The sequence below is a fragment of the Mytilus galloprovincialis genome, chromosome 2 (assembly GCF_965363235.1).
Source record: "Mytilus galloprovincialis chromosome 2, xbMytGall1.hap1.1, whole genome shotgun sequence".
Lineage (NCBI taxonomy): Eukaryota > Metazoa > Mollusca > Bivalvia > Mytilida > Mytilidae > Mytilus > Mytilus galloprovincialis.
In genome coordinates this window covers 86452372-86479530 of record NC_134839.1, presented here as the reverse complement: position 1 = coordinate 86479530, position 27159 = coordinate 86452372, and the positions used below count along the sequence as shown (strand labels likewise).

General features: G+C 32.4%; 1 protein-coding gene across 1 annotated transcript in view; it reads left to right on the top strand.

Moving 5' to 3' along the window:
* The window catches only part of LOC143062567 (macrophage mannose receptor 1-like), a 52830-nt gene that overhangs the window by 18631 nt on the left and 7040 nt on the right, over positions 1-27159 (top strand). Inside the window, exons 18-36 of the mRNA XM_076234230.1 lie at positions 1115-1231; positions 2849-2965; positions 3466-3513; positions 3715-3894; positions 4601-4779; positions 5067-5186; positions 5369-5502; positions 6176-6321; positions 6709-6902; positions 7874-7992; positions 9216-9433; positions 10118-10168; positions 12024-12191; positions 12465-12651; positions 14890-14993; positions 17193-17336; positions 25272-25394; positions 26309-26481; positions 26992-27091. Coding sequence (XP_076090345.1) covers positions 1115-1231; positions 2849-2965; positions 3466-3513; positions 3715-3894; positions 4601-4779; positions 5067-5186; positions 5369-5502; positions 6176-6321; positions 6709-6902; positions 7874-7992; positions 9216-9433; positions 10118-10168; positions 12024-12191; positions 12465-12651; positions 14890-14993; positions 17193-17336; positions 25272-25394; positions 26309-26481; positions 26992-27091 — 2622 coding nt within the window. The remainder of the gene's footprint in view (positions 1-1114; positions 1232-2848; positions 2966-3465; positions 3514-3714; positions 3895-4600; positions 4780-5066; positions 5187-5368; positions 5503-6175; positions 6322-6708; positions 6903-7873; positions 7993-9215; positions 9434-10117; positions 10169-12023; positions 12192-12464; positions 12652-14889; positions 14994-17192; positions 17337-25271; positions 25395-26308; positions 26482-26991; positions 27092-27159) is intronic.

Here is a 27159-nt window from a genome sequence, read left to right as displayed (position 1 = left end):
ATCACATAACTTTAAAAATTTGGTTATTTAAAGGGTTGAAAACAATGAGGATAAAAACAACTGTTTTGCTGTTTACGGGTACAGTAGCTGCATGTGCAGATAAAAAATTATCGAGTCGATATTTTTTTATTAAACTCAGGTGATACTTAAATAATGTTTAACTAGTTCTATTTTACCAAATTATATCCCAAAAAAATGAAAAGTGTTTTTTTAATTTCAATTTCAATTTGATGTTGCAATACTTTTTTCCATGTGTATATTAAAAAACTAATCTTAATGCAGTGTACGAAAATACCAAGTACTGCGCTGAAATAGTTCCACGCTAAACGTTCCATTAAATTTAATAATAAGATCAGCGACTCATGTCTTACCAGTGGTTGAAGTTTTAGTTTGTATAAAGTTTGTAAAACAACCAAATAAAACAACGACCATGTCATCATCATCTTGCTGGGAAAAATCTTTTACAATTTAAAAGACTTTTCTTAGAAGTTGAGGCAGCCGAACAAAACATATTGAGCATTCTTTATTGCTGTCGATCCAATTTTACCATGACTAAGAATTTGCTTTCTAAATAGATATAAATGTGCAGCATAGTTACATCTGATTCTTGAATATACCATTAGTATATTTCGCTTTTCTTTCAGAATAAAGGAAAGTTAACAATTGATCAATCGTAACTTTGAAATTTTCCCTTCAAAATGATGTTAAACAAAAGAGGTTCACCAAAGACAAAATATGGAAAAAAAATCATACTAGAATTATAGTACTAGAAATAGAAACAAGGAGTACCTAAAATATGGAACAGTGCAATAATATTAACAATGATTTGATTATTTATAATAATAATATCATATTATATAAGTGATAATATTAATATCACAATAGCTGGGCAGTAAAAAGTATATGAAAGATAAACTGATTAATTTTGTTCGAAATTCAAATCTCATGACTCGATCAAAAAGAGACACACAAGGTTACAGCAAAAAGAACGATCCCGAGCGAGACACAGACACATCACAAAACTTATGTAGCTTTGATTTAAGTCAGTCTTCCTCTTAATTCTGTCGGAAAAGCTTGGATCTTAGGAGTAAAAAAATTTTTTTTTTTGTTACAGCTAAAATATCCCCGTTTAATTGCATCGCAGTATGGTTAGGAGGAAACGATAATCATCAGGAAGGTGGATGGCAATGGTCAGATGGCAGCCCATTTAACAAAGTAAACTGGGTGCCAGGTAACATTTATTAAAACGTAGATATATAGTTATCAAAGGTACCAAGATTATAATTTAGTACGCCAGACGCGCGTTTCGTCTACATAAGACTCATCAGTGACGCTCATATCAAAATATATTTTAAGCCAAACAAGTAAAAAGTTGAAGAGCATTGAGGATCCAAAATTCCAAAAAGTTGTGCCAAATACGGCTAAGGTAATCTATGCCTGGGTATATATGTTTTTATAATTGCAAACATGTGAATATATTTATATTTCTTTTTAATGATGATATCCGTAATTTATTTTGAGCTATATATTTCGGTTTTACACATCCTTGGCTTTCAAATATTCCGCTTTGATTGATGCTGAAATCCCGAAAAGCTCTTGGATGAATAGAATTTAAAAAATGTTGTTTTCTTTGTTTTAAGCATTTTGTTTCATACAAATATAGTGTCGTTTTACAATCTTACAGCACATTTCAGTTTATTTACAACGACTTCTTACATTTTAGGTGAAAAAGGAGGAATGTCTGGTTATGTAATGTATTTCAGTTGTTTATTGTAATTGGTTAATATTTCAGTTCTATCATGTACAGCTTTTGTTTATTAATTTTATAAATTTACTGTTTGCTAAAGTATAAATTATTCTAAATGATAAGGATGTTCTGGTAACTATCAGAAAACCCTAGCCGTTTTTGGCACAACTTTTTTTATCTTCTGGTCCTCGATGCTGTTCGACTTTGTGCTTGTTTCGGCTTTCAAATTTTTGTATCTGGGCATCACTAGTAGATCTTGTGTGGATAAAATGCACTTCTGGCGTATTAAAATTTTCAACTTGTTGCCTTTTTTGGCTGTTGTTCGTGTGTTTCTTTGTCATTTGTATTCTCCAATTTATTTATATCGTAGTCCTGTGGTGTTGAGTTGTCATCTTAATGTTATATTTTACATTGCTATAAAAGGGGAGGTTTAGCATGCCACAAAACCAGGTTCAACCCGCCATTTTTTTCTTTAAAAATGACCTGTACCAAGTCAGGAATATGGCCATTGTTATATTGTAGTTCGTTTCTGTATGTGTTACATTTTTACGTTGCGTCGTTTGTTTTCTCTTATTTTTGAGTGTAAATTCACATTGCGATAAGACGTTTCACGGTACTTGTCTATCCCAAATTCATGTATTTGGTTTTGATGTTATATTTGTTATTCTCGTGGGATTTTGTCTGTTGCTTGGTCTATTTCTGTGTGTGTTACATTGTAGTGTTGTGTCGTTGCTCTCCTCTTATATTTAATGCGTTTCCCTCAGTTTTAGTTTGTTACCCCGATTTTGTTTTTTGTCCATGGATTTATGAGTTTGAACAGCGGTATACTACTGTTGCCTTTATTTATGCGAAATCTTTATATTTCTTTTAACCTGAATATTTTAAGTTATTGCTTTTGTTTGAAAGAAGAATTTTCTATTGGAGATTTCAGTCCATAGATTTGAAGACTCAAGCGCTCTCAGTTGCATGAAAATAATCTGTATTTATGAATTTCCGAAATATAATAATAGCAGATGATTGAACTAGAGAAACACTTTACAATGATATAAATAAACCTTCCACATATTCCTTATGTACTATCAAGAATAATATTTTACCTAGGTGCCCCAAGCGACAAAACGCACAGCGAAAACTGCATCAATGTTTACGTTAGCCAGAAGAATGGTTGGAATGACTGGAAATGTAACGCTAGAAATGGTTTCGTCTGTAAAAAGTCATGTACGTCATCTCGAGTTATCCTATGTTTTCAAAAATTAGTTTAAAGGAACAGTATCAGCCCAATCCATTACCTAATTGACTCAAATTCTTTTATTTTGTTCATAACATGCTTAAATATTTACCATAATTAAACAATTTGCATAGTAAGCAATGTCCTCCTTGACTAATTTTTATTTCCATTGAAAGTCATAATTTTTTCTTATTTGCGTTATTTTTCCTAGATTTTTTTATTGAATCAAACGATCATCCGATTAAAAATGATTTAATTTTGTAGTCGTCATAATAGTTGAGTGACACAACTTTAACCTTTTGTATATAGTACTATTACAACATTGACACCACATTCAACTCAAATACACTGTCTGAATTTGGGGGGAAACTTTTTTTTAAGCATTGTATTTTGGCTTGATAATATATTCGTATAAGAACTATGTCCGCAAGTTAAAACAACTTTAATTATAATGTTCATAATTATAATTTTATTTGCTTTACCTTTATAGATGGTTCTATTACAACACCAACACCACGTCCTACTCCAAGAGTTCCAGGTATGTATCTTCATTGCGAGCTGTCTGCATTTAAAGGCTAACAAAATTTCTCAACAATTTTTAAATAAACAATAAAGTTATCTACTTTTTTTTTTAATTATATATGCAGATTTTTAGGAACTTATTTAAAAGGAAACTTTCAGTACTTCAAATGGGATTATTCCAAAATATTGATGACGTTTTATTTTTCTATTTTTGTAGCTGGAAAGTATTTGGGATGCCCACCTTTCTGGAAGCAGCATGGACGATCGTGTTGGCTTTTTGTGACAAAGAATATAACGGCGGGTGCGGCAAGAACTGATTGCATGAGACGGGGAGGATACCTAGCAACTGTAAACAGTCAAGATGAACAAAATTTCCTTGTCGCAAATATGCCTAGACGTAGGTGTTGTAAGGTTGTCATCTGCTGTTAATAGATTAAGACCATGTTTGTGATTAATTTTGGGCGGACCTTTATCTTAGTGCTGCCATTATATCGCAAATCTAGTAATGAAACAAAAGACCGGCTTAATGAACATATTTGACTGGTCAAATTACAATTATAATCTTAATATCCTTAACTAGGAGACTTATATCATGGCAATCTTTTAAACTGAACTCACTTTAGAATAAACATTTACTTCTCTGCCTTATTATAATTTCTTATTTTAATACTTTTTGGTTACAATGATATGTCACATCAGAAAAGGAATGAATTTTAGTTTCATAAAAAAAAAGAAGATCTGGTATGATTGCCAATGAGACAACTCTCCACATGAGACCAAAATGACACAGAAATTAACAACTATAGGTTACCGAAAGGCTATCAAAAAAAGCAAAGCCCATACCGCATAGTCAGCTATAAAAGGCCCCAAAATAACAATGTAAAACAATACAAACGAGAAAACTAACGGCCTAATTTACGTAAAAGAAATGAATATATTTATTTCTCAACTGTTGTTTTAATATATTGTTATATATGGTTTTATGTTCAGATTACGTTTTAATAGTCTAAGGAGTGTCAGTGCAATTCATTTTTTATCAGTGAAACATTGGATTATGACATGTAAGATCAAGTTAGATAATATCATCTATTTTATTTTATTAGCTTTCAATACGTCCATATACTTCAAAGGAGGTAGTATTTGGATCGGCATAAGTGATAGGATTGTTGAGAACTCCTTTGTTTGGGATGATGGTACACCAGTAATGTACACAAACTGGGAGGCTGGAGAACCAAATAATTGGATGAAACTTAACGAAGATTGTGGTGCCGTTTGGTTAGAAGTAAGATTGGGAATTCTTTTATTGGCGTAAAATACATTGAAGAAAATGAATTATTTAAAACACCAAGCACATTCATTATGTATTTTTCAGTCTGATTTCTATTTCATCATTGTTAATTTGTATATATTCCTTGTTTCGCCTTTTAGAATTTTCAACAAAACGAAGTTTATTCAGTGAGATAAAAAATGTTGCACAATAAACAGCTAAAAATAAAAATGTTATGAGTCTGTCTTTTCGTCTAAAGAATGTAATGTCTATTCAGCATATTTAATTTTTTTATGTTTTAGCATGGTGGTTGGCTAGATATGACGTGTAATACACCAAGCCAGGGTTATGTTTGTAAGAAAGCAGTCAAAGTAGTAGATACCACTGGTCAAAGTCCGTTTCTGCAAGGTTGTTCTAATCCTGTAAGAGCTTAACTTATTCAACAGTTTAGATTTAACGAGAAAGATATATTTGTTTAAAATATTGCTTGGATGTAATGCTTTCAATAATATTATTATTTATACACCTTGCATTTATCGCCAAATTTTATAAATGATTAATTGTAGACATTAATAAATTGTATATGTTTTTTTCTTGTCCCCAGTCAAGGGGTATAGGTTACGGAGCATCATGCTACGCTTTCAGAGATTCACGTTTTGACCAACCAAGAACGTGGCAAGCAGCTCAAGACTCATGCAAGAAACAGTTTGGTGGCAATTTGGCAACCGTTAATGATCGGTTTGTTACACACCATTTTCATTTGTGTCTTACCTTTTTTTTTAAAAATACTATAATTTGCTGGTACATATTGAACTAAACTGCGATCGTCTGATTGTGGAAAAAATCCGAGGTTGAAAATAAACAACTGTTTTATTCATGTAATTGTAAACAAAAAGAACACAAGGTAATACAATTGAGAATGGAAATAGGGGATGTGTCAAGGAGACAACAACTCGACCATAGAGAGGACAACAGCCGAAGATAAACATACATAGATACATAGATGTGGCGTGTACATAATCTGTCGGGAAGAAAATTCTTGTCATTGTTTTCGTCTTGGACAGAATTGTAAAAAAAGGTTGGTTTATCAAATTGTTTAGACCTTACGGTTGCTTATAATTGCATACATACACGTCGTTAAATTTTGTTAGATATTTGTATCATTGGCAATCATAAATTATATCCATACTTTTATATTCATCCAATTTATGGGTCTAATATCTTGACAAAAGCTAGTGCATTGGACCGAATAGCTGTAGAACTCTGACGAATGACAGATTAGTTCGAACGTTCTTATAGTAAATCATCTGTGTGAAGAAGTGTATATATTTAAACTTTCTAGATTGCTAGTATTTGGTAAATAGTCTAACATTAATTGTATTTTCCATAAAAATAATTTCATTTGAAACAGGTTTGTACAGGCATTTCTTGCAAGTTTTTTAGACACAAGGAAAGACTTGTTTTGGGTCGGTCTTAGTGATTTACAAACATCAAATACATACAGATGGATTCAAGGACAGAATGTGGCTTTCACCTTTTGGTCTAATATACATACAGGTAACTAATAATTATAGGAAATATCAACATAAATAAATGATACAAAAAAAGAAATTTTGACCAAACAAAGTATCTGAAATAACATTCACCAGAAACGCTCAGACGGAAAAATTTAAAAGTCAAAGATGTATTAATTAAAAATATGAAATTAAGTTCATGAGAATGATATTTTCTTCATAATTTGTTTTAATTTTGTTTTATTTCCTCGCATTATTAACGGAGTGATGTCTTACTCGGAATCACATATAATCTTCTATTTTATATTTTTATGTAATTATTGGTTTTGCTTCACGATGTTTTATTAAATCTTGATATTTTTAATCATGTACGACTTATGGCTTTGATTGTTATTCATTTTTAGGAATGAAAAGTATATTTAAATTGCAGGAAATGAGAGAGGTACGTGTACTGCCATGAGAACAACTCATCCTATTGGAGCTTGGGAAAGTAGACCTTGTTCGGAAATTCACAACTACATTTGCGAATCACCAAGAACTGGGTTCACTAGACCTCCAACAACACTTGCACCAATTACATCATGTCCTGCAGGATGGACTGCATTTCAAAACTGGTGTTACAAGGTATGATAACAATATTTTATTGTTTTGGTAAACTATTCAATGAAAGATAATCAGTTATCAACCGGAGAACTAGTTGAGACAATCTTGTTTACAAATACCTTTAAACGGTTAGAAATAAGTTAGAACGGGATACACTTGGAGCTCTTTCGGAGTTTAAAGCAAATAATTGATATATATATTTCGACAAAATGTCAGTTTAATTTCATCATGTTCGAAACGAAACGAAGCTGCAACTTTTAACCCTTTCAAACAGCCCGTTTCTCTTTACAAATGTCATTTTGTTTACACTGTTTGACGCAGGAAGATTAATCGTGAAGTATTGAAAGAGAATTCCTACTTTTTTGAAGAGTTGGGTAGTAACGGAAACTGTTGAAAATGGCTAAAAAATAATATACGTTTACGATGTAATTGAGTCGAGTTGTTACTTTGGTGCCAATCGGACTACTAATGTAAATGATATGATAAATGTGCATGGAAAATATTTATATATTTGAGACATGCTCTAACAAGCACGACGAAATCCTAGTATGTCATAAAGTTGTCCGATGCATTGATGAAGACATAAGAATCAGTACTGCTTCCAGGGTTGATAGAAAATTCGAAATCAGAACATGTATGGAAATGGATAGAAACATCTTTCGTTTTTAAAACCGCTGAACAATTTGAAACTATAGAGTATCTGATTAATATTTTGCTACTACTGTTAAAGTAAAAAGTCGTTTTGATCTTTTCACAACCAGCGCAAACAGTTGCATTTAAATTTTAAATCCATACGTTATGAAAAAATTATCGTTATATCTTTTTTTATCGTAAAAAAATGACTATGACAATTGTGTCTTCAGAGAAAAATTATAATATATATTGCTATTGCTCATAAAGGCACCAACCAAATAACCAATGAATGATTATGTGACCCAGACGAATTAATAATATTGTAGTGTATTGAAAAGAGCAGCACATTACTATTGTAGGTTTATAACATCGAAAAAAGCTGGCCGATTGCGAGAGAATATTGTGTTAATATTGGTGCTGATTTATTGAGCATTCACAGTGAACAGGAAGCTGTTTTCGTCAGAGACACCTTATCAGGGTAAGAATAGTGTACAAAGCATCTACCGTAACAGCATACAGCAAACAAGTGATTTTTTATTCTGAACGTTTGTTGTATTTGTTTTGATTCTGAAGTACAATAAACTATGAAATACAATGAATAAGATAAAAGATGTTAAATTTGAGGTCAAATTTTGTATTATCAAACAAGTGCTAGTAATTGAACAGCTTTTGTTTTGGGAACCCTACCATACAAACCATTCTTAAATGATAGTAGATAAACAAAGGTTCATGAGCCAACTTACAAGGTGTGTAAAATTAATCACAAAATAATTAGTTTAGGAATAAATTTCGATAAAGGTCGATGCCTCTGCTGGTGGACTATTAGTCCCCGAGGGTATCACCGGTCCAGTAGCCAGTACTTCGGTACTGGCATGAAAATACGGATTTTTTGTGTTATTAAAATTTGCTGTTACAAAGTGATAGCAATTAATATAAATTAAGGAATGTATCTCCCTCATGCAAAGCTCTGATTCCTTTCACGGATTTGGCTATACTTTTTGGACCTTTTGGATTATAGCTCTTCATCTTTTATATAAGCTTTGGATTTCAAATATTTTGGCCACGAGCATCACTGAAGAGACATGTATTGTCGAAATGCGCATCTGGTGCAAGAAAATTGGTACCGTTAATTTGATTTCTGGTTATAAAACAATCATTATTCATATTGCTATAAAACGATATCTAAATAGAGGACTTTGTTTGAAATATATTTAAAAACTGTATGATTTCCTTTCCTAAGCTAATTTTGAAATTGTGTACGTAAAATTAAAAAAAATAGGAGTGAATAAGCATTCATAACAGCGACTGCTTGAACATTGTAAAACCCCGATGTAAAAAAATGCATAATATTTTTTCGAAAATTTGCTGTTATATAAATTTCAAATCATTTGAAATGGAATGTTTCTCCTTCCAACATAGCTCAGATTTCATATCTGACTATACTTTTGGTCCATTTCGGTAATGTTAGATCTTCAACGTTGGTATTTTAATTTGATTTTCAATTATTTTGGTCTCGAGTATCACAGAAGTGAAGTGATACTCATTGTCGCATACACACCTGATGCAGTAGAATGTGTACTGTGTTAGAGTAATTACGTTCATTCAAGACTTTCTATCCCTTATAATTAAGATATGTATACCTTAAGTTAATAGCTGTCTATTCTTTTCGTAATGTTAAATTACAATATTTTATTTTAACAGGTCAAGCAGTCACTCGTTTTGGATAGGTTTGAACGATTTTCTTAAAAAATCATCATTCAGATGGAGCGATAATTCAGCTTTTGATTTTTCGAAGTGGAATCCTAATGAACCAAACAATTATAACGGCAAAGAAGACTGTGTCCAAATATCTTATAAATACAGATGGAATGACCTTCCTTGCTTTTCACAATTACAGTTCATCTGCAAAATAAGTAAAGGTCAGTCCTCGTGAATGATTTGCTAAAATAATCCCTTTTTTATTATCATTGACTATTCGAAAGGTACTTATAACTAGGGACTTTCTGATTGAATTTTCCTCGGAGTTCAGAATTTTTGCGATTTTACATTTTTTTTTAAACCATTATGCTATTTTTTAATTAATACACCGTGTAGCGAGTCTGAATTCCTTTTATCGGTTGTCATGTTACGAGAAACTTGTTATTTATAATTTCTAGTAAGATAGTGAGGGCCCTCATGGGGTTTTTGATTATGTGATTACTTGGCCGTTTTTTTAATGATTATTTGATTATTAAGCCAAATATTTCATGATTATTTGATTACCTAGGACTGTATTTTTAGTTTATGATTATTTGATTACTAAAGATAAGCAAATATTTAATGATTATGTGATTATATTGGCAAAAAAATGGTGATTATGTGATTACTAGGACCCCCCCCCCCCATGAAGGGCCTCGATAGTGCAAAACCATAAACCAGAGCAGCTATACGATATGTTATCTAAGTGAATTGTGTTGATTAATCCGAAAGTATCGATGTTTCCAATGTTGGTTTTACTTGATTGACTAAATATCGTCCATAGTTTATCGTTGGCATAAGTACGGTATTTGCAGTTTAAAATTGTGTTTACCAAAAGTAATGAATTGAATCAACCTCTATTTCAGGTACTCGTTTAAAGACAACATTAAAACCACAAAAACCAGTTACTGTATCAGGTAATTTTTGACAACATAATGCTATTGTAGTATGATTTGTAGTTCATATTGCCTCTCGTTTACCTTTTTTCAAACCAAAATATGAATCGCAGATACATACTTATTGATTGCTGTATTTTACAACCTTAAGAATTAGTAAATAACCGCACGTTACAAACACCAACGATGATATCACTTAAGAGCTGGATCATGCAACGTATGTGTTAGTTTCAGTTGCATTATATTTCTTCAAACAGTCGGTATATCTATGGGTATTTATTATGCACTCTTACTGACCAATTTGTTGTGCACCGATTTCTAAAACTACTCAGACAAACAGAAACAGACAACAGACAACAAAACAAGGAATTTTGTCAATTTGGACATGCACGTAACTTGTCAATTTGGTATTTAAACTCTAATTGATGGGAATGTTGGGTCCAACAGAGATATATAGAGGACAAATCGGAAAAAATGGCTTGATAAACAAAATAAAAAAGTCAAGAAAAAACAAAATCTTCACTAATGTGATTTGTTATTTTAGAATAAAAAAAATACAATCAAAAGCATACTGATAGAGCGAGGGTGCGATAGCACATTTTTTTTTTTTTATTAAAACAGAGAAAAATTCGAACACTAGTATACAAACCACCAAACAGAAAAAAGAATGTCTTATAAGGACAACCTGATGTTCAGTGGTTGTCTTTTGTTGATGTGGTTCATAAGTGTTTCTCGTTTCTCGTTTATTTTTATAGATTGAATCGTTGATTTTCCTGTTCGAATGGTTTAACACTAGTCATTTGTTTGGGCACTTTGTAGATTGCTGATCGGTTTGAGCCACAGCTCCATGTTGAAGACCATACTTTGACCTATTATGGTTTACATTTTAAAAAATGTGACTTGGATTGAGAGTTTTCTTATTGGCACTCATACCACATCTTCTTAAATCTAAAAACATTGTTGTGACCTCGAGTTCTTATACATCCTTGGTTTGAATATTCGGCACTGAGCGTTCCGTTGAAGGCAAATAAAAAAGCGCCATCTGATGCATTCATAAAAATAGTAACATTTTTTTTATATTTATGTTATGGTTAATTCTCTGTGCTTGCTCCGCTTATGTCAAACGTTATGTTGCAAGTGACCAATAACACATCAGTGATATTACGTAACATTGTTACCAAAACTTATGGAAAAAACACTGTAAATTGTATTAATTTTGTCTGTATCAGAGATTTTCTTTTAGGAAAAGATGTATTTTTTTTACAAAGTATGATTTGTCTCTTAAATTATCTAAGTTGTTTTAAAAAAATTAATAAAACAATGCATTGATGCATATTTACACTATTGCATTACAGGGATTTATATCGTATGGGTTTTCAACTATTCATTTTTTTCTCATGTCATTCAAAGTGTACTACTTAGACTATGCAATTTCAACGAAACTTTGAGGCCAGCTTTAGATTGGTGAAAAAAGTAGATAGAAACGAGTTTGTGTTCATTAAAGAAGCTAAGAACGAACACAGTTGAAAGTGATATGTTTTATTTAATACATTCATGCAAGTCATATACATTGTACTAATACTTCATATCAATTTATTGGACAGTGTTAAGAATCCCTATAAATAGTTTATTTGAGATAGTTGTATAAATAGCATTTAGGTTGATAAGAGTAACACATGTAAAATATTTTTGAATGTTCGACTATACTACTTTATACTATGCAATAGCTCTGCCAAAAGTTTTACCTTATAAATACCATTTTTTTTTTTTTTTATCTCGTTTAAAAAATTTACAAATAAATCGCCAAAGTGGGGTAATTGTATTTATCTTGTTTTGTTGGTTTCAAATATCTTATAAAAGTGTATTGTGTTCCCAGCAAGTCTGTGTGGTTCTGGAAATTGGTACAAATTCAATGGATATTGTTACATGCCAGATCCTCTATATGGAAGAGACTCAGCAAAAACATGGTATGATGCTCAGAACTATTGTAATGCAAATGGTGCAAAAAGTTATTTCCTTGAACACTTTGCAAATGAGTATACTAGTAATTGAGTAAAAGTAATCTCGTTTAACCTATTTAGTGATACTTACACTGAGAAATGTGTGTTTTTATCCTGGTCCTGGTCAGGAATTGATACCCAAAATATGTTTTTTTTTATTAACATGATTTTCAGCATTTTCCAAATTAACTTGAGTTTGGGTAATTTTTTCTTTGACCCTTTTTAACGTATTCATACGGTGATTATTTCATATATCACGTCAACTGATTCTACAAATACCTTCATTAGATTGACTCGAAATATCTCAACATTTACAGCCAAACTGTTGCATGATCGAGAGTTTTTTAGTTCTTGTCAAATACGTCATTTATTTTCGGGATCTGTTGTCAATAAAGGCAGTACTGATAAACCAGCTTTTAAAACTATTCATTTACAGGTTCGAGTAGGGTTTCAAGAACAAACCTGGTTAGGTTTGAATGAACTACAACAGCCAGGAAAATATGAGTAAATATTCCTATGTTGTTATAATTCTTTTAATGTTTTTTGTTTTAAATAACATGGTACAACAACACATATAAATGATGTGTATTCACGTCCAGTCTTATATTTATCTGTATTGAACAATACCTTATAATTAATGCAGTTTCCTGAAATCAGTTGGTCAGTAATTTCTAAAGAAAAACTTATCAAATTAAAAATTCCCAGTCGCTTTAAAACAACTTTACTGATCTTTTAACCAATGTTCAGAAGCTCATTACTTACAAATAGCATCAGGATTTAAATTTCCACATCCAAGTCAAACTTGCTTTGAAATATGTTTGTTATAAAAGAGGGTCGAAAGATACCAGAGGGACAGTCAAACTCATTAGTTGAAAATAAACTAACAACGCCATGGCTAAAAAGGAAAAAGACAAACAGATAAACAATAGTACACAAGACACAACATAGAAAACTAAAGAATAAGCAACACGAACACCACCAAAAACTAGGCGTGATCTCAGGTGCTCCGGAAGGGTAAGCAGATCATGCTCCACATGTTACACGCGTCGTGTTGCTCATGTTATAACAAATCTGGTAAATATTCTAAATCAGTAGGTCACATTCATGAAAGGGAAGGGGATTGTAGTTACGATGTTCACTTGCTTTTCTAATATCCCAAAAACTGCACTTAAACTGGTAACTTTAATTTATATTACACCGCATTTGTTTCATACAATAAATTTCCACTTCCAAAGAGCTAAAATATTAGAAAATATATCAGTGTGTTTCAACAAATTTGAACTACACCTTGTTCAAACATTTAAGAAGATATCTATATTATTAAACGAGAAGACCTCATTTTGTGTCTCGCTTCTCTTCCTTCCGCAATAAATTAATCATTATTGTGTCCTATGGGTTTCATGCATAGTCACATTTGTCATCCATTCTTATGATTATTCAGTTTGGGTTATTTTGGGAGAAAAACAGAAACAAAAGGCGTCCGTATATTGTTTCCGTCATCGGACCGACTTTTAGTCATCGACTTCTTTTCTCTCAACAGGTATGAATCGCCGTTCTAGATCGAAGCATTTCTACTCTGTCTAATGCGCTGTATACAAATATCCACCTGCAATAATTAAAACTCATATTAACACACAACGGAAGTGCCACTAATCCACCAATTCATGCATATAGGCAAGATTTCCGGTGTTTAACTTTTAATCATAATTTTCATAACTATTCGGGGACAGGACAATTATTTTTGCGTTAAGATTATACTCCCAATAATATATAGAGACTCTCTATATGTTATAGCAGTGAACGCCATGGAGAATCAACTTGGAATTGATAGTAAATAGTAAATACATTTTATTTATAATGTACGTATGTTCATGAAACGCGAAAATTATGGAATTTAATAGAAAACAAAACAATAACGGACTTTTGAAAAAGGGGAAGGCTTAACATAATTGTATTGTCTCTAAGTACCTATGACTTTTCAGTGGCGGATCCATATTTTTTTAGAAATAGGGCCTACTGACCACCTTATAGGGGACACCGCACAAGTCATGCTTCAATGATTCCCTATAATATCAATCATTTTCTTTTCAGACAAGGGGTGGGGCGACCCTGAAAAACCCTCTGCAGTTTTGTTACCTTTTCTGAAATTCTCAAGAAAATATTTTACAAAAATTCATCCTACAACATTTTACATACTTTTAACCAAGCTCTAAATGCCCACGATTTCGCGGGTGTGTTCTAGTTTATATAAAAGTGGCAAACCTTTCGAATGTGCAATGTATATGTACTGCACTGAAAGAACTATGAAACCTGAAGGACCAAAGTTTATATTGGACGCGGATTTGAAAATACTTTTTTTTTCTTCGATTTATTTCCTAAAAAATTCAAACACATATACAATTGTACCTTTTAACAATTTGTTATTGACAAATCCTCACACAAAAAGACTTTGATTTGATATGTGGTATTTTTATTGGTAATTTTTTATTTTCAAATCATTTAAGACATGTCTGTTTTGCAGATATGACTTTATGATATGTGCTTACCCAAACATTTTATTGTGATATTTGTTTATTTGTATTTAATTCCAGTAGATGTATCTTCAAATAAAAATTACCTGTTATTTAAAGTGGATATTTGTATACCTAAATGAAAAAGTAATTATAGAAAAAAACATATGTCTTTAAATTTGTCATTGTGTTCAATAAATGCAAAAACTGCAAAGACAAAAGTTTTTTGCAGATGGAGTGCTGGTCAGAATGTCCTTGACTATATTAATTGGGCTTCTCACGAACCCAACAATGCATTTGGAGGAGAAAGATGTGTTATAATCGAAGCAGTAAACGGTTAGTAATTATTTAACCATAATAGTTATCAAAGGTACCAGGCTTATAATTTAATACGCCAGACGCGCGTTTTATCTACATAAGACTCATCAGGGACGCTCCGATCAAAATAGTTATAAAGCCAAACAAGTACAAAGTTTAACAGCATTTAGAACCCAAATTTCCAAAGGGTTATGCCAAATATGGCTACGGTAATATACGCCTGGGATAAGAAAATCCTTAGTATTTCGAAAATTTCATTATTTTATAAACATAAGATATTGGAAATATACAATACTACATATGTTTCATGAAGATTCGTTTCTACTTACGGAACATTTCAGTTATACAATGATGAAATGATAAGTTACTCGGCTTAAACATTAATGACAAAGACCAGTTAATCCGACAAAAAATGTCTTACATAGAAACCTATCGTTTGTATAATGAAAATAACAAAACCATAAGTTTTAAGACATCACAAAGGTTATACAAACCATGATAAAATTGAGAAAGGAAATGGGGAATGTGTCACAGAGACAACAGCAGAAGGCAACCAATGGGTCTTCAATGCAGCGAGAACCTCCCGCACCCGGAGTCGTCTTTTAGTTGGCCCCTTAACAAATATTAATACTAGTTCAGTGATAATGGGCGTCTTACTAAACTCCGAATTATTCACAGGGAACTAAAATTAAAAATCATACAAGACTAACAAAGGCCAGAGGCTCCTAACTTGGGACAGGCGCAAAAATGCGGTGGGGTAAAACATGTTTTTTTTAGATCTCAACCTACCCTTATACCTCTAACCAATGTAGAAAAAACAAACGCACAACAGTGCGCACAGTAAAACTCAGTTTAAGAGAAGTCCGAGTCGGATGTCAGAATAGGAAACCATTGACCAAAATGACAATAATACATTAATATCAACAGACTACTGACATGCCAGCTCCAGACCTCAATTAAACTGATTGAAAGATTATGTCTTCATCATATGAATATCAGACACAATCCCTCCTGTTAGGGGTTTAGTATTATACGATTATACAATATATGAGAACATAACCCGTGTCATGCCAACAACTGGTTTTAGAATAAATGTGCTTAATTCCGATGCAAATACCCTATAAGTGAACCAAATTTTAAGTCAAAATGTGCAACCTTTAATGATCTGACAATAATATCGTAACTATATCCCCTCTTAATAAGTCTGTTTAAAAGTTTGATAACTTTTAAGGTGAATACTGACATTTTTGTGCTTTGTAAAGAATATTTCCATAAAATGTGAAATACTCGAACGTATGAGATGTCTGCATGTTGAGTTATATTTACGAATGATGTCCTTATACCGATGATAAAATTAAGTATATGTTTTGACTAGTTTATGATATCGAAAACCCTTGTGTAATGATTTTTCAATGATACATAAATTTCTCTCGCTAAAATCTAATACGTTGTTACATACACGAGCTAATCGTACAAGTTGAGATATATAAACATCATAAGATGGTGACAAAGGAACGTCACCTTCTAACAATGGATAATTAACGAAATAGGACATGAAAAATCATCTCTTTTATCATAAAATTTTATATCAAGCTTCCCGTTAATGATATAGATATCAAGATCGAGGAAAGGGCATTGGTCATTGCTAGTATTAGCTTTATTTAAAGTAAGTTCACCAAGATATATTCATCTAGTATGTATACTGAAGTCGTCATTATTGAGAGTCCATATATCATACAAATACTATCTAAAAGTATTGTTAATTTTTTTTACATCTATTTTTTTTTCGATGGGTTCTTGCTGATTTTAGTCATAAATTGTAACTCATAACAATACAAAAGCAGGTCCGCAATAAGTGGTGCACAGTTTGTCCCCATTAGAATTAAAAATTTAAGGGCAGATGTAGTATCAAAACATGTCCAATTGACATAGTCCTTTTGTTTGTTACTACAAAAAATAAAAGAGTTTGAACATATGTACATTCTGACTTTTTAAATGCCCATTTAATTGGGTGTGTAATTTTTTTCTGAAAAAGAATATGAGGCAAAGTGGTATATATGATTAAAAAATCAAAACTGGTTGGTTTGCAAATATCAGTTGTAGTTGTTATAATAACAATGAAGAGGGAGTATTACGGTTGATGGCATGTTTGTGAATTAATGACAGTGGTTTCGATATTTTTTTTAACATACCTATTCAATCTAATTTTATATGCAGGATACTGGAAAGATGATAACTGCAATAACAGATTTGGGTTTGTTTGTAAGAAGCCGTACCATGGGACAGGAACAATTACTCCAAAACCTCTTGTGCCAATCAAAGGTGGATGCTCTAACACAGCATTTGTCCCGTCACCTTACGGTAATAAGTTCTAAATGCAATCAGCTGATGTAAAATTGGGATATTCCTTTTCACAATTAAAAAGCAATTATGCGAAACTACAACCATAAGCGAAAAAAGATGTTTTGAAAATACCTGATGTTCTTGACAATCAGTATTTAAATCGTATGGTTACTGGTACTGTATAGTATTTTACATTAATTTAAACGCTAAAGGAGCATAAACCGTTCACCTGGCATTAGATGTAAACATCAGTATTATTTGGAGAGATCTGTATCACAATTCTGACACATTTCGATTCATCTCCACTTGATTTATATGGAAAACCTACTTAAGGGCATACGATACAGTTCCAGCGAGGTAATGACGTTGCTAAAGTCATGGACCCCTCTTTCTTCAAATGCCATTGTGTTTGATTACGCGAGAAGCTTATGTGTGCCATTTTTCATAAAAACGTAAATAGTGCAATGTTTTTAAATTTGATATAATTATACAGTAAAAAATTATGTTTCTTTTTCTACATTCATGAACATTTGATAAATATGAGTCATTTCTACATAAAGAAATGTATATTTTTTTAGGATACTTATAAAATATACAGAAATTACAAATTATTTAACAAAACACAATTTGTGTTTATCTTTTGAAACAAAAAAAGTTATGTCTTCCTTTCTAAAGGGAAAATACGGACACAAACCGAATTTTGAGCAGATATATATACAAAATTTCGACTTCATTTTAATCAAAAATTAGCACATGAAGGTATATTTTTTATTACATATTTGATTTAATCAGGTAAAAAATAGTGCATATGGAAATTTTTATCAAAATGTAAATACGGGATCAAAACTGTATCGTATGCCCTTAAAGACGAAATCCCCTATTATAAGTCAAATACCGAGTACGATTACAACATATTTTGGTGGTATTTGTTGTTGTTGTTGTTACAGTTTTAAAATAACTACCAAAAAGAAAAAAAATATATCCTGATTTCGAGTTCTTTCTCGCAATTTGATTGGCTGATATTGTCCTAATAAATTTCAGTCAGTTCAGTTCAGTTTCTTGTATATTCCTCCATTAAATGTGGAGCACTACCCAAAGGGTATAGTTTGAGCAACTATTTACACCTTAAAACATAGGGAAACAATTTATTATATTATATACAGATGACTGAATTTGGTTATAATGATCACTAAATAATAGATATCATAATTAATTCATAGGATTGTCATCATAAAGTTTTTAAAAAATATATAATGATTTATATGTGCTAGGGTGTAGGAAAATGTTAAAAAAACAACTGCATATACATGTATTTACAAGAATTAAAATGGTCAAAAGTTTAAAATTACTTATAATCATAGCTGAGGGTGCTATACATATATCAGGAATAATAATGAAAATTTCCTGTAAGACTTATGTAAAGTTGTTGGGGTTTGGACATAAATTTAAGGTATAATATATACAAAAATTTTCTTTACAGTTTCATTTCTATATGGAGATCTTGTCATTACTCTTTTTAAATTATAACTGATATCTTACAATTTTAAAGGGAAGATTTATTTTTAAAAACTTATAAGCCGTAAAATAGTTGGATGGTATACTATTTGTAAGTAACAATTTTAAGAAGTTTACTTATACTGTACTTGTGATCAGGTTTTTTATCCTTTTTGTGCGCAGCAAGTGCATCTCATAACACATATTTCTAGCCAGAGTTTCAATGTTTTCATACACAGTTGGGTAACAGTTTATGTCCTTGCTAGTACAGTCTATTATGAGCTGCAGTAAATTCCCTTGTTGTTTGATCTTCTTGTATGTTGACGTATCAATTTCATCCATTGTCTGTTCGATTTTTGAGCAGTATTTAGATCTTATTTGCTCTAGTTCTTTGCAGTGTAGAATAAAATGTTCTAGATCTTCATTTTCCTGTTCGCAAATTGTACACAAAGGGTTAACTTTTGGATCGAACTTAGCTCTTTTGGCTTGGAATATGTACGTTTGAGTACTTATTCTTGCTTTTATTTCTCCTGCCTTTACATCTTTACTATTGTTTTTTACACTTTTCCATATATTGTGAGCTTCATTTAATGGATTGTTCTGTATCTCTATGTATTTAAGTGATGTTTTTTCCATTTTTTCATTATGACATTCATTTTTCCAGTATTCCTTGATCTTTATTCCTACTAGTCTTTTCCATTCCATTTTATTCAGTGGATTTTCTATGTAGTAGCTACTGGATTTCAAATTGTATTTTGATAGAGTTTTTTCTACTCTGTTGATAAAGTCTTTTCCTCTTTGGTCTGAGAATACTATTTGTCGGCGCAGAATTTCACATTCTATGGTTCCTGGATTTCGAACAATATTCATGAAGAAGGTAAGTACATTTTTGTCTAATGTGATGGCAATAGGTTCTGCTCCTACCAGGGTATATACAGCCATATTTGCTGTATTATTTGGAAGTCCTTGAATTTGTCGGAGGATTTTTCTCTCTGCCAGTTCTAGCATATCCTTTTCTTTTGCAAGTAAGTTCATCACCTCAAGTCCGTATATGCTTCTTGGTACTGCATATGTTCTCCATAGCTTGTATGCAACCATGGGTGAGAATCCCCTTCTGACATGTAACCCAGCTCCAAGAAGGCTGTATATTGTTGCCCTTCCGGTTCTTATTCTTTCTGAGATATTTGCACGGTTTTGCTCGTTTCTTTTGATACCTAGATGTTTGGTTTCATTGGTTATATTGATGTCATTGTCTTCAAATTTCAACGTTGATATGTTTGAGCCTTTTGCATTGTATAGAACCGCTTCAGATTTAGTTGGATTGATTTTGACTAGATCTCTGCTCGTATGGTGTTGTACGATGTCTAATATTCCTTGTGCATCTGCAGTACTATTTGCCAGGACAGCAATGTCATCGGCACATGTTGGTGCAGGGACTTGTATATCACCAATACATGCTCCAAGTCCACTTTTTAATATGCTATCAAGTATGACGTTGTTGTAGCATTTATATAGCGTTGTAGATAGTTTTGCACCTTGTTGAATTCCTTGTAGAACCATGACATCTTCTGTACATTGCCCTTCCCATTTAACCTTGATGCTCATTCCTTTATACAAGTTTCTCAGTAATATCCAAAGTTTTCCTTTTATTCCATAATGGTACAGTTTGTTGAATAGTATTTCATGGTTTAGCTTGTCAAATGCCTTTTCTGCGTCAAGAGTTACTAAGATCAGCAGTATCTTTAATTTCTTACTTTCTTCGATTGCTTCTGATGTGAGGAATGCTGCACATAGTGATGATACTCCTTCTGTAAAGCCTCTTTGCAGGGAGTTTTGTATGTTGTTAAATACAGAGTCAACTCTATCCTTCAATATACTTTGTAATATTTTTGCAAAGGTTTTAGTTACAGTTATTCCTCTATAGCTAGATGGTAATGTTTTGTCTTTTTCTTTCTTTAAGATTGGTGTTAGAATCCCTGTCTTTAGGAAGATTGGTACATCCAAATAGGTTAAGATTAAATTTAGCAAATGTACTATAAAGGGAGTTAACTCTTCCATCCCATGTTTGTAGTGTTCTGCCGAAATTCCATCTTCATCGGGTGCTTTTCCTGCTTTAAGTTTTTCTATAGCTTTATTTACTTCCTTTACATTAACAAGATCTATGCCTTGACCTTTTTCCCTTTCTATGGATTCTATTATATTGTTTTGTATCTCTACTAGCTCTAGTTTTTCAGTGTCAAAATTTTCCTCTATTGTTGGAAATGTTCTTGCCAGATGTTCATTATGCTTGGTCCATCTTCTGCAGTCTTTTCGTTTAGTTTCAGTATCTTGGTATTAATAAGTGGTGTTTTTCTTTGCATGTTGATAAGCTTGTAAAAAAGTTTTGTATCTGAGTTTGAAGCTTTCATAATTTTTCCCGCTGTTGATTCTCTCTGCGAGGCATAAGCTTGTCTTTGTGCTTTTCGAAGTATTCTCTTTGCAGCTGTCATTTTGATTTTGAGCTCATTACTTCTTTCTTGAGGTGCTCCATGTTGCCTCCAAACATTAAATGCATTTTTTGATTGCTTTGATGCCTTATCTATTTGTTCATTCCATATCGCCTTTCCCTTTGATTTGATTTTGATTTTTCTTCTATACTTTGGGATTGCTGCTTCTCCGGCTTTATGTAGCAGTTTTTCTAGATTTTTTATATCTTTCTCAATAATTCCTTTTGATTTTTGCATGAGTTTTGGTAGTTCTTTATTGATGACTTCCTTATAAATTTGATGGTCGCAGTCAGTCCATTTAGGTTTTGCTATGATAGTTGTTGCTTTTTCCCTGACTTTTTTCAGTTGGCTGTTCAGTGTCAAGATAACAGGTACATGGTCCGAGGTATTCTCTGGGTCAGTATCAAGGACATCAATTTGTCTGATTTTGTTAATAATTTCTGAGTTACTTTTGAAGAGGAAGTAATCAATTTGTCCTTTCGACATACCATTCTGGTGATAAAATGTCTCTTTTACTGGGCATTTCTCAGTATTTCCTATACATTTTTCCTTGCAGAAAGTCTTTAGGATTTTATCATGAGGTGTCGAGCTTCTATCCAGGGACCCGTTCATGTCTCCACATACTATAATTTCGTGTGTGTCTTTATATTTCTCTATCATTTCATCAATTTGAGCCAATGTGTCTTTGTATTCGATGTCTGCATTTTTGCTATCTGATGGCATATATACATTTATAAGACATATTGGTTTGTCTCCTTGTTGAATATGTATGGCTTGTATTCTATTTCCACCGTCTATCAGTTCCTTTATATTTTCATTAATTTCTTTTTTCCAGATTATGGCTACTCCACCATATCCCCTTTTCATTGATATGTTGAAATCAGGATCATCATTATCATCAACACTTTTAGCTATGTATCCGCTATTTTCAGTAATTTCAGCTATGATTTTCTTTTCCGCATTGAAAAGCCAGTGTTCTTGAATGCATAGCACATGTACATCCCTTAACAAGTTTTTGATATAGAGGGCATTTGATTTCACATTTTGTACATTGAGTGTACCTATAATGATATCCTCCCTTTTATCTTGTTTGATCGGCCACTGCCTAAAAAATGGTTTGGTTTCTTTCTATTCCCATCTTCTTTTGCTTCTAGATTGTCCGCCTGAACTAGTCCCTTTAGATGCTTAGGACCACCAACATTGGCCCCCCTTTGAGAGGGGAACTTCTGATGGCAGTCCGCTTCCAGCGGGGCGTCCCCACTAGAAGCCGTTGTTATAAGACCAGTTCTGGGCATGACATCTACTTGATGGCTTACTTCTGTATGTGCTTTGGCTTCATTATTTTTGGCGGCAGCTGAATTTGTCAGATTGATGGTCATTCTAGCTTCTTTTGTTGGTTCTTTGTCTATTTGGTTAGTATTATCATCCTGATTTGTTAGTTGTTGCAATTGATTTTGTCTTTCAAGTTCTTCTGCATGACTTTGTTTAGCTATTACTGGCATGCTTGTTCTTTGGTCATAAACTCTTTTATTGATGTTTCTTTGACTTTGTTCCTTTCTGTTTGTCTGTTGCTGACTATATCCTTGGTGTTGATCTATATTTTGTGGTATAGGTTGTGGAGTCATCCTATATTGCTGTCTGTATAAATGTGCATTTTGTATCATGTTAGTGTTGATACTGCCAGTTGGTACATGTATACTTCTATAGCCAGGATAATGGTGGCTACTTTGGCTATTTACAGGTATAGCCTGTATTCTGTTATTATAGTACATTGGCGCTTGAATATGGCCAGGATTTATTCTGCTCTGCTCTGTTGGTATTTGGCTATAGTGTGGAGGTGCCATAGGTGTCATGAATAGTGGATTGGCTTGGTTAGGAATCCTGGATTGCTGATTTATAAGCTGTGCACCAGAGTGCTGATCACTCATTTGATGTTGGTTTGAGTTCCTAGTATTGTCAATATTCTGATTATAAGGATAATATTCATGACTTCCTGTTCTTTGCCACATTCCTACTTCTTTCTGTAATTCCATTATTTGCAGTTTGTTTCTTAATTCGTTCATCTCCATTTGATGTTTTATTCTTAGGTCTCTATTTTCCATTTCTAACCTGAAGTTGTTCAGCATCATATCGACTTTGTTTATAGTCTGTTCCTGCAAGTTGTTGCTACAGTCACACTTTGGCTGGTAGGTATTTAAGTTACTTTTGTCAATAGTGCTTTCTTCTGATTGCATCCTAAGTAGATTGATTGTGTTTCTATAGTCTCTATTGGTATCTTCCATTATGACTAGTCTTGCTCTGCATTGTGCTAATTGATCTTCAAGCTGTTGGGTAGTTTCATTTACATTTTTGCACTTATATTGCCTTTTCGGTTTTGCCTTGATGTTTTTTGTCTCATCTACATTTTCTATTTGTTCATTCCTGCTGTGCTGAACCATTTGGTTTTGCTGTTTGTATGAAGCCGTTTTGTTCATTTCTACCATGTCTGGTACTTCTGTGTTAGAATTTCTTGTTTCTTCCTTCGTGATCTGCGTTCTAGTTGGACTGTTTTTAGATGTATATTCTGGCATATTTTTAACTATATGGCCTATTTCGCTATAATCCTCTGTCACGCTTTGTTCATCTAGAAGTAACTTTGGTATTGTTTCTTCTGTATCTATAATTGAGTTATTGCTTCTTGTTGATATATTTACCACGTCCATGTCCATGATAGAGCAACTCCTACATGAATATTGTTCTTCTTCAGTTTGGCTTATTCTTGCAGGATCAATGTTTTCACATGCATAGTGAAACAGTTGACTGCATGCAATACAATCTATGGATGTTTCTGGTTGTGCTGTCTGATTGCATATGGCACAGTAGTTATGTATAGTAGACATGTTGACTGTACTTGTGTCCTGACTGGGTGTTGTTTCATCTTCTGACCATTCAATGGCTCTATTCCAGTTACTTAATAATTCTGTGTCTGTATTTTGTATACATTCTGTCCCTTTGGATACTTGTACTTTATCCTTGTTGTTGGTTTACAGACGACTGGATCCCTGTTGTGTTCACTTATCGATACACTACGATGGAATTACGGACCAGTTTAACATAAACATGGTAAATTGACAGGACACTTGTACTTGTACAGTACATTTCTATTATTACGTCAATTGGAATTATCTCCCTTATTTATTACGTCATTCGGAATTATCTCCATTATGCCATTCACCTAATAACAAAAATAATGATCAGGATAAATTCGTTACACAGTGATCAATTGTCCTAATACGGACTGTATCGGGTCAATAAAATTCATATAAGGTTTGGCTTTGCCTCACCCGATATGAATTTCATTGACCCGATAAATTCTCGTATTAGGACAATTGAACACTGAGTAACTAATATTGTACATTGTAGTTGGTAATTACTTCAAAAATGAATAGATCGATACTTTTGGTTTTGTCAACTTGTGATCTAATTTTTCTGATTTTTTTTTTTTTAAAAAATTCTCCCTTACTATGATAGATGTCAAGAAAATGATCTCAAAAACAAAAATGTGGAAATATTGTGTCAGTTACACTGTATAACTAGCGTATCATATATTGATAATACAAATCTGAATCCAGGGAATAATACACGAACTAGTATTTCCAAATTACAACGCTACAAATATATACATTCAATTATTAATGAATATAGGAAGATGTGGTATGATGGCCAATGAGACAACACCCACCCAAGTCACAATTTATAAAAGTAAACCATTATAGGTTAAGGTACGGTCTTCAACACGGAGCCTAGGCTCACACCAAAAAGCAAGCTATAAAGGGCCCAAAAAATTACTAGTGTAAAACCAGTATTTTTGTATATAGTATAAATACCGGTATACATACCGGTATATTTCAATGGGACACAATACAACAATACGATTGACTTTCATAGATAGATAGCAGAAATGTTTTAACTGATATTTCGATATTTCTTTAAGGCAATAAATGCTTCTACGTCAGCAAAGGCTTACCACTAAAAACTTGGGACCAAGCACTTCAATACTGTGCCACCTTTGGTACTGGATTTCAACTTGCTGCCATCAGCAATGACGTCGAGCAAGGTAAAATAACAACAATGACTGATTATATTGTTGAAATATATACAATGAAAAGATCCCTCCATGTAGCCGAATAAAAACAATAAATTATTTGTCATGCTCCGTTTCATCAGTATATTAATAAATTTCATGCCAATGGTAAATGCTTTCTGAAAAGGTTCAAAAAGATATATGCAGCATTATTCAATATTATGGTTAATGTAATGTTTGTATGAGTAGTAATTTTTCAGTTACAATATGTCTATTCACAACACTATACACTAGTGATATAAACGCATAACTTTAGTTATATTTAACACCGAAATAACGAATCACATTTTTAAAAATACCATTGCTCAGACATTCCAACAACACTCGATGAAGGTATTGATTTCAGTGATAATAATAACCTTATTTTTTCATCACTGTGTCGTGCCTATTTGGGGAGACAATTGGATTATTTATAGTTTAAAGAAAGACCAGACAATTCTTGTGATTGTGGCTTGATGTTTTAAGGTTTTGTCTTGGCATTGCACTTTAATATTTCGTTATAAACTATGAGTGCCGTTGAAGTGAAGTACAACCATCGATATAAGAATGGAGGACAGCATTATAAGTTATCAACATATTTAGGTATTTTAGTTTGATTTCAGTCAGGGATGACATTTGTTTTCGCTGTTTGATATTGTTAATTAACATTATACTTGTGTTTATTTTTATTGCATGTTATTTCATGTTCAATTTGCTTGTTTACTGACTGAGATTAAAAAGGAGAAGTGGACATACAAACACCTATCAAGTCCAACCACACATCACATAATCATAAAGTGTGAATACTTTATGAAACACACATAGAATAGATAGTCGAGTGTTATCCAAATACATGTTTCTATATGTAGCAAAAATATGTAATCATTAATAACTATTTGCAATTCTAGCTTTTTTAACCTCACTAGTGGAAGGACTTACAGAAAATGTTTGGATAGGATTCAATAGTAGAAAAGAATTCAGGCATTTCATATGGCAAGACAATTCTCAAACAACTTATACCAACTGGAATGGAGGTGAGCCAAACGGGGATTGGAGGTTTCGTAATGATCCATCTAAAGGGGTAAATATTTAAGTTTATCATATTTAGCTTTCACCATGTTCTGTAAGGTATATGTTTTTTTGAATATCTTAGTAGTTTTAATTTAAAACAAAAATAATAATGACGCTCTTTATTGTTGATGTTGAAATTGTAAAAAAAGTAAACTTAAATTGCTACCATTTTATATTACCTTTTTTTTTTTTTTAAATTATTTGTATTAATATAATATAGAAAAATAATAAAATGACAATTTTGCGCTATACATTGCAGTTTTACTTTTTAGAAAATAAATGTCGTAAAAGGAGAAATATATTAAATAAACACATCATAGATAAAATGATTAAAAGTTATGTATTCCAGATGCGAGTATAGTCTGTAAAGTACACATCAGTGACGCTCGAATCAAATGAATTAAAAAGAACAAATAGAGATAAAAATTGTCTAGCACTAGATACACAAAATTCTGAATAACTTCAACTAGTTGCATTACTTCTGCTTGTTTACAATTCAAATTCAAAAAATTCCTTGCAGGAAAATTGTGTAGAAATGTATGTGAAAGGTAGCACTGCTGGAACTTGGAACGACAAGCCATGTATGACTCATAGGAATGTAATATGCGAAGCAAAAAAAGGTAGTTCACTTATTAGAAAAAAGCACACATCTTAACAAGCAATCGCAACTGCATATCAATATAGTTTA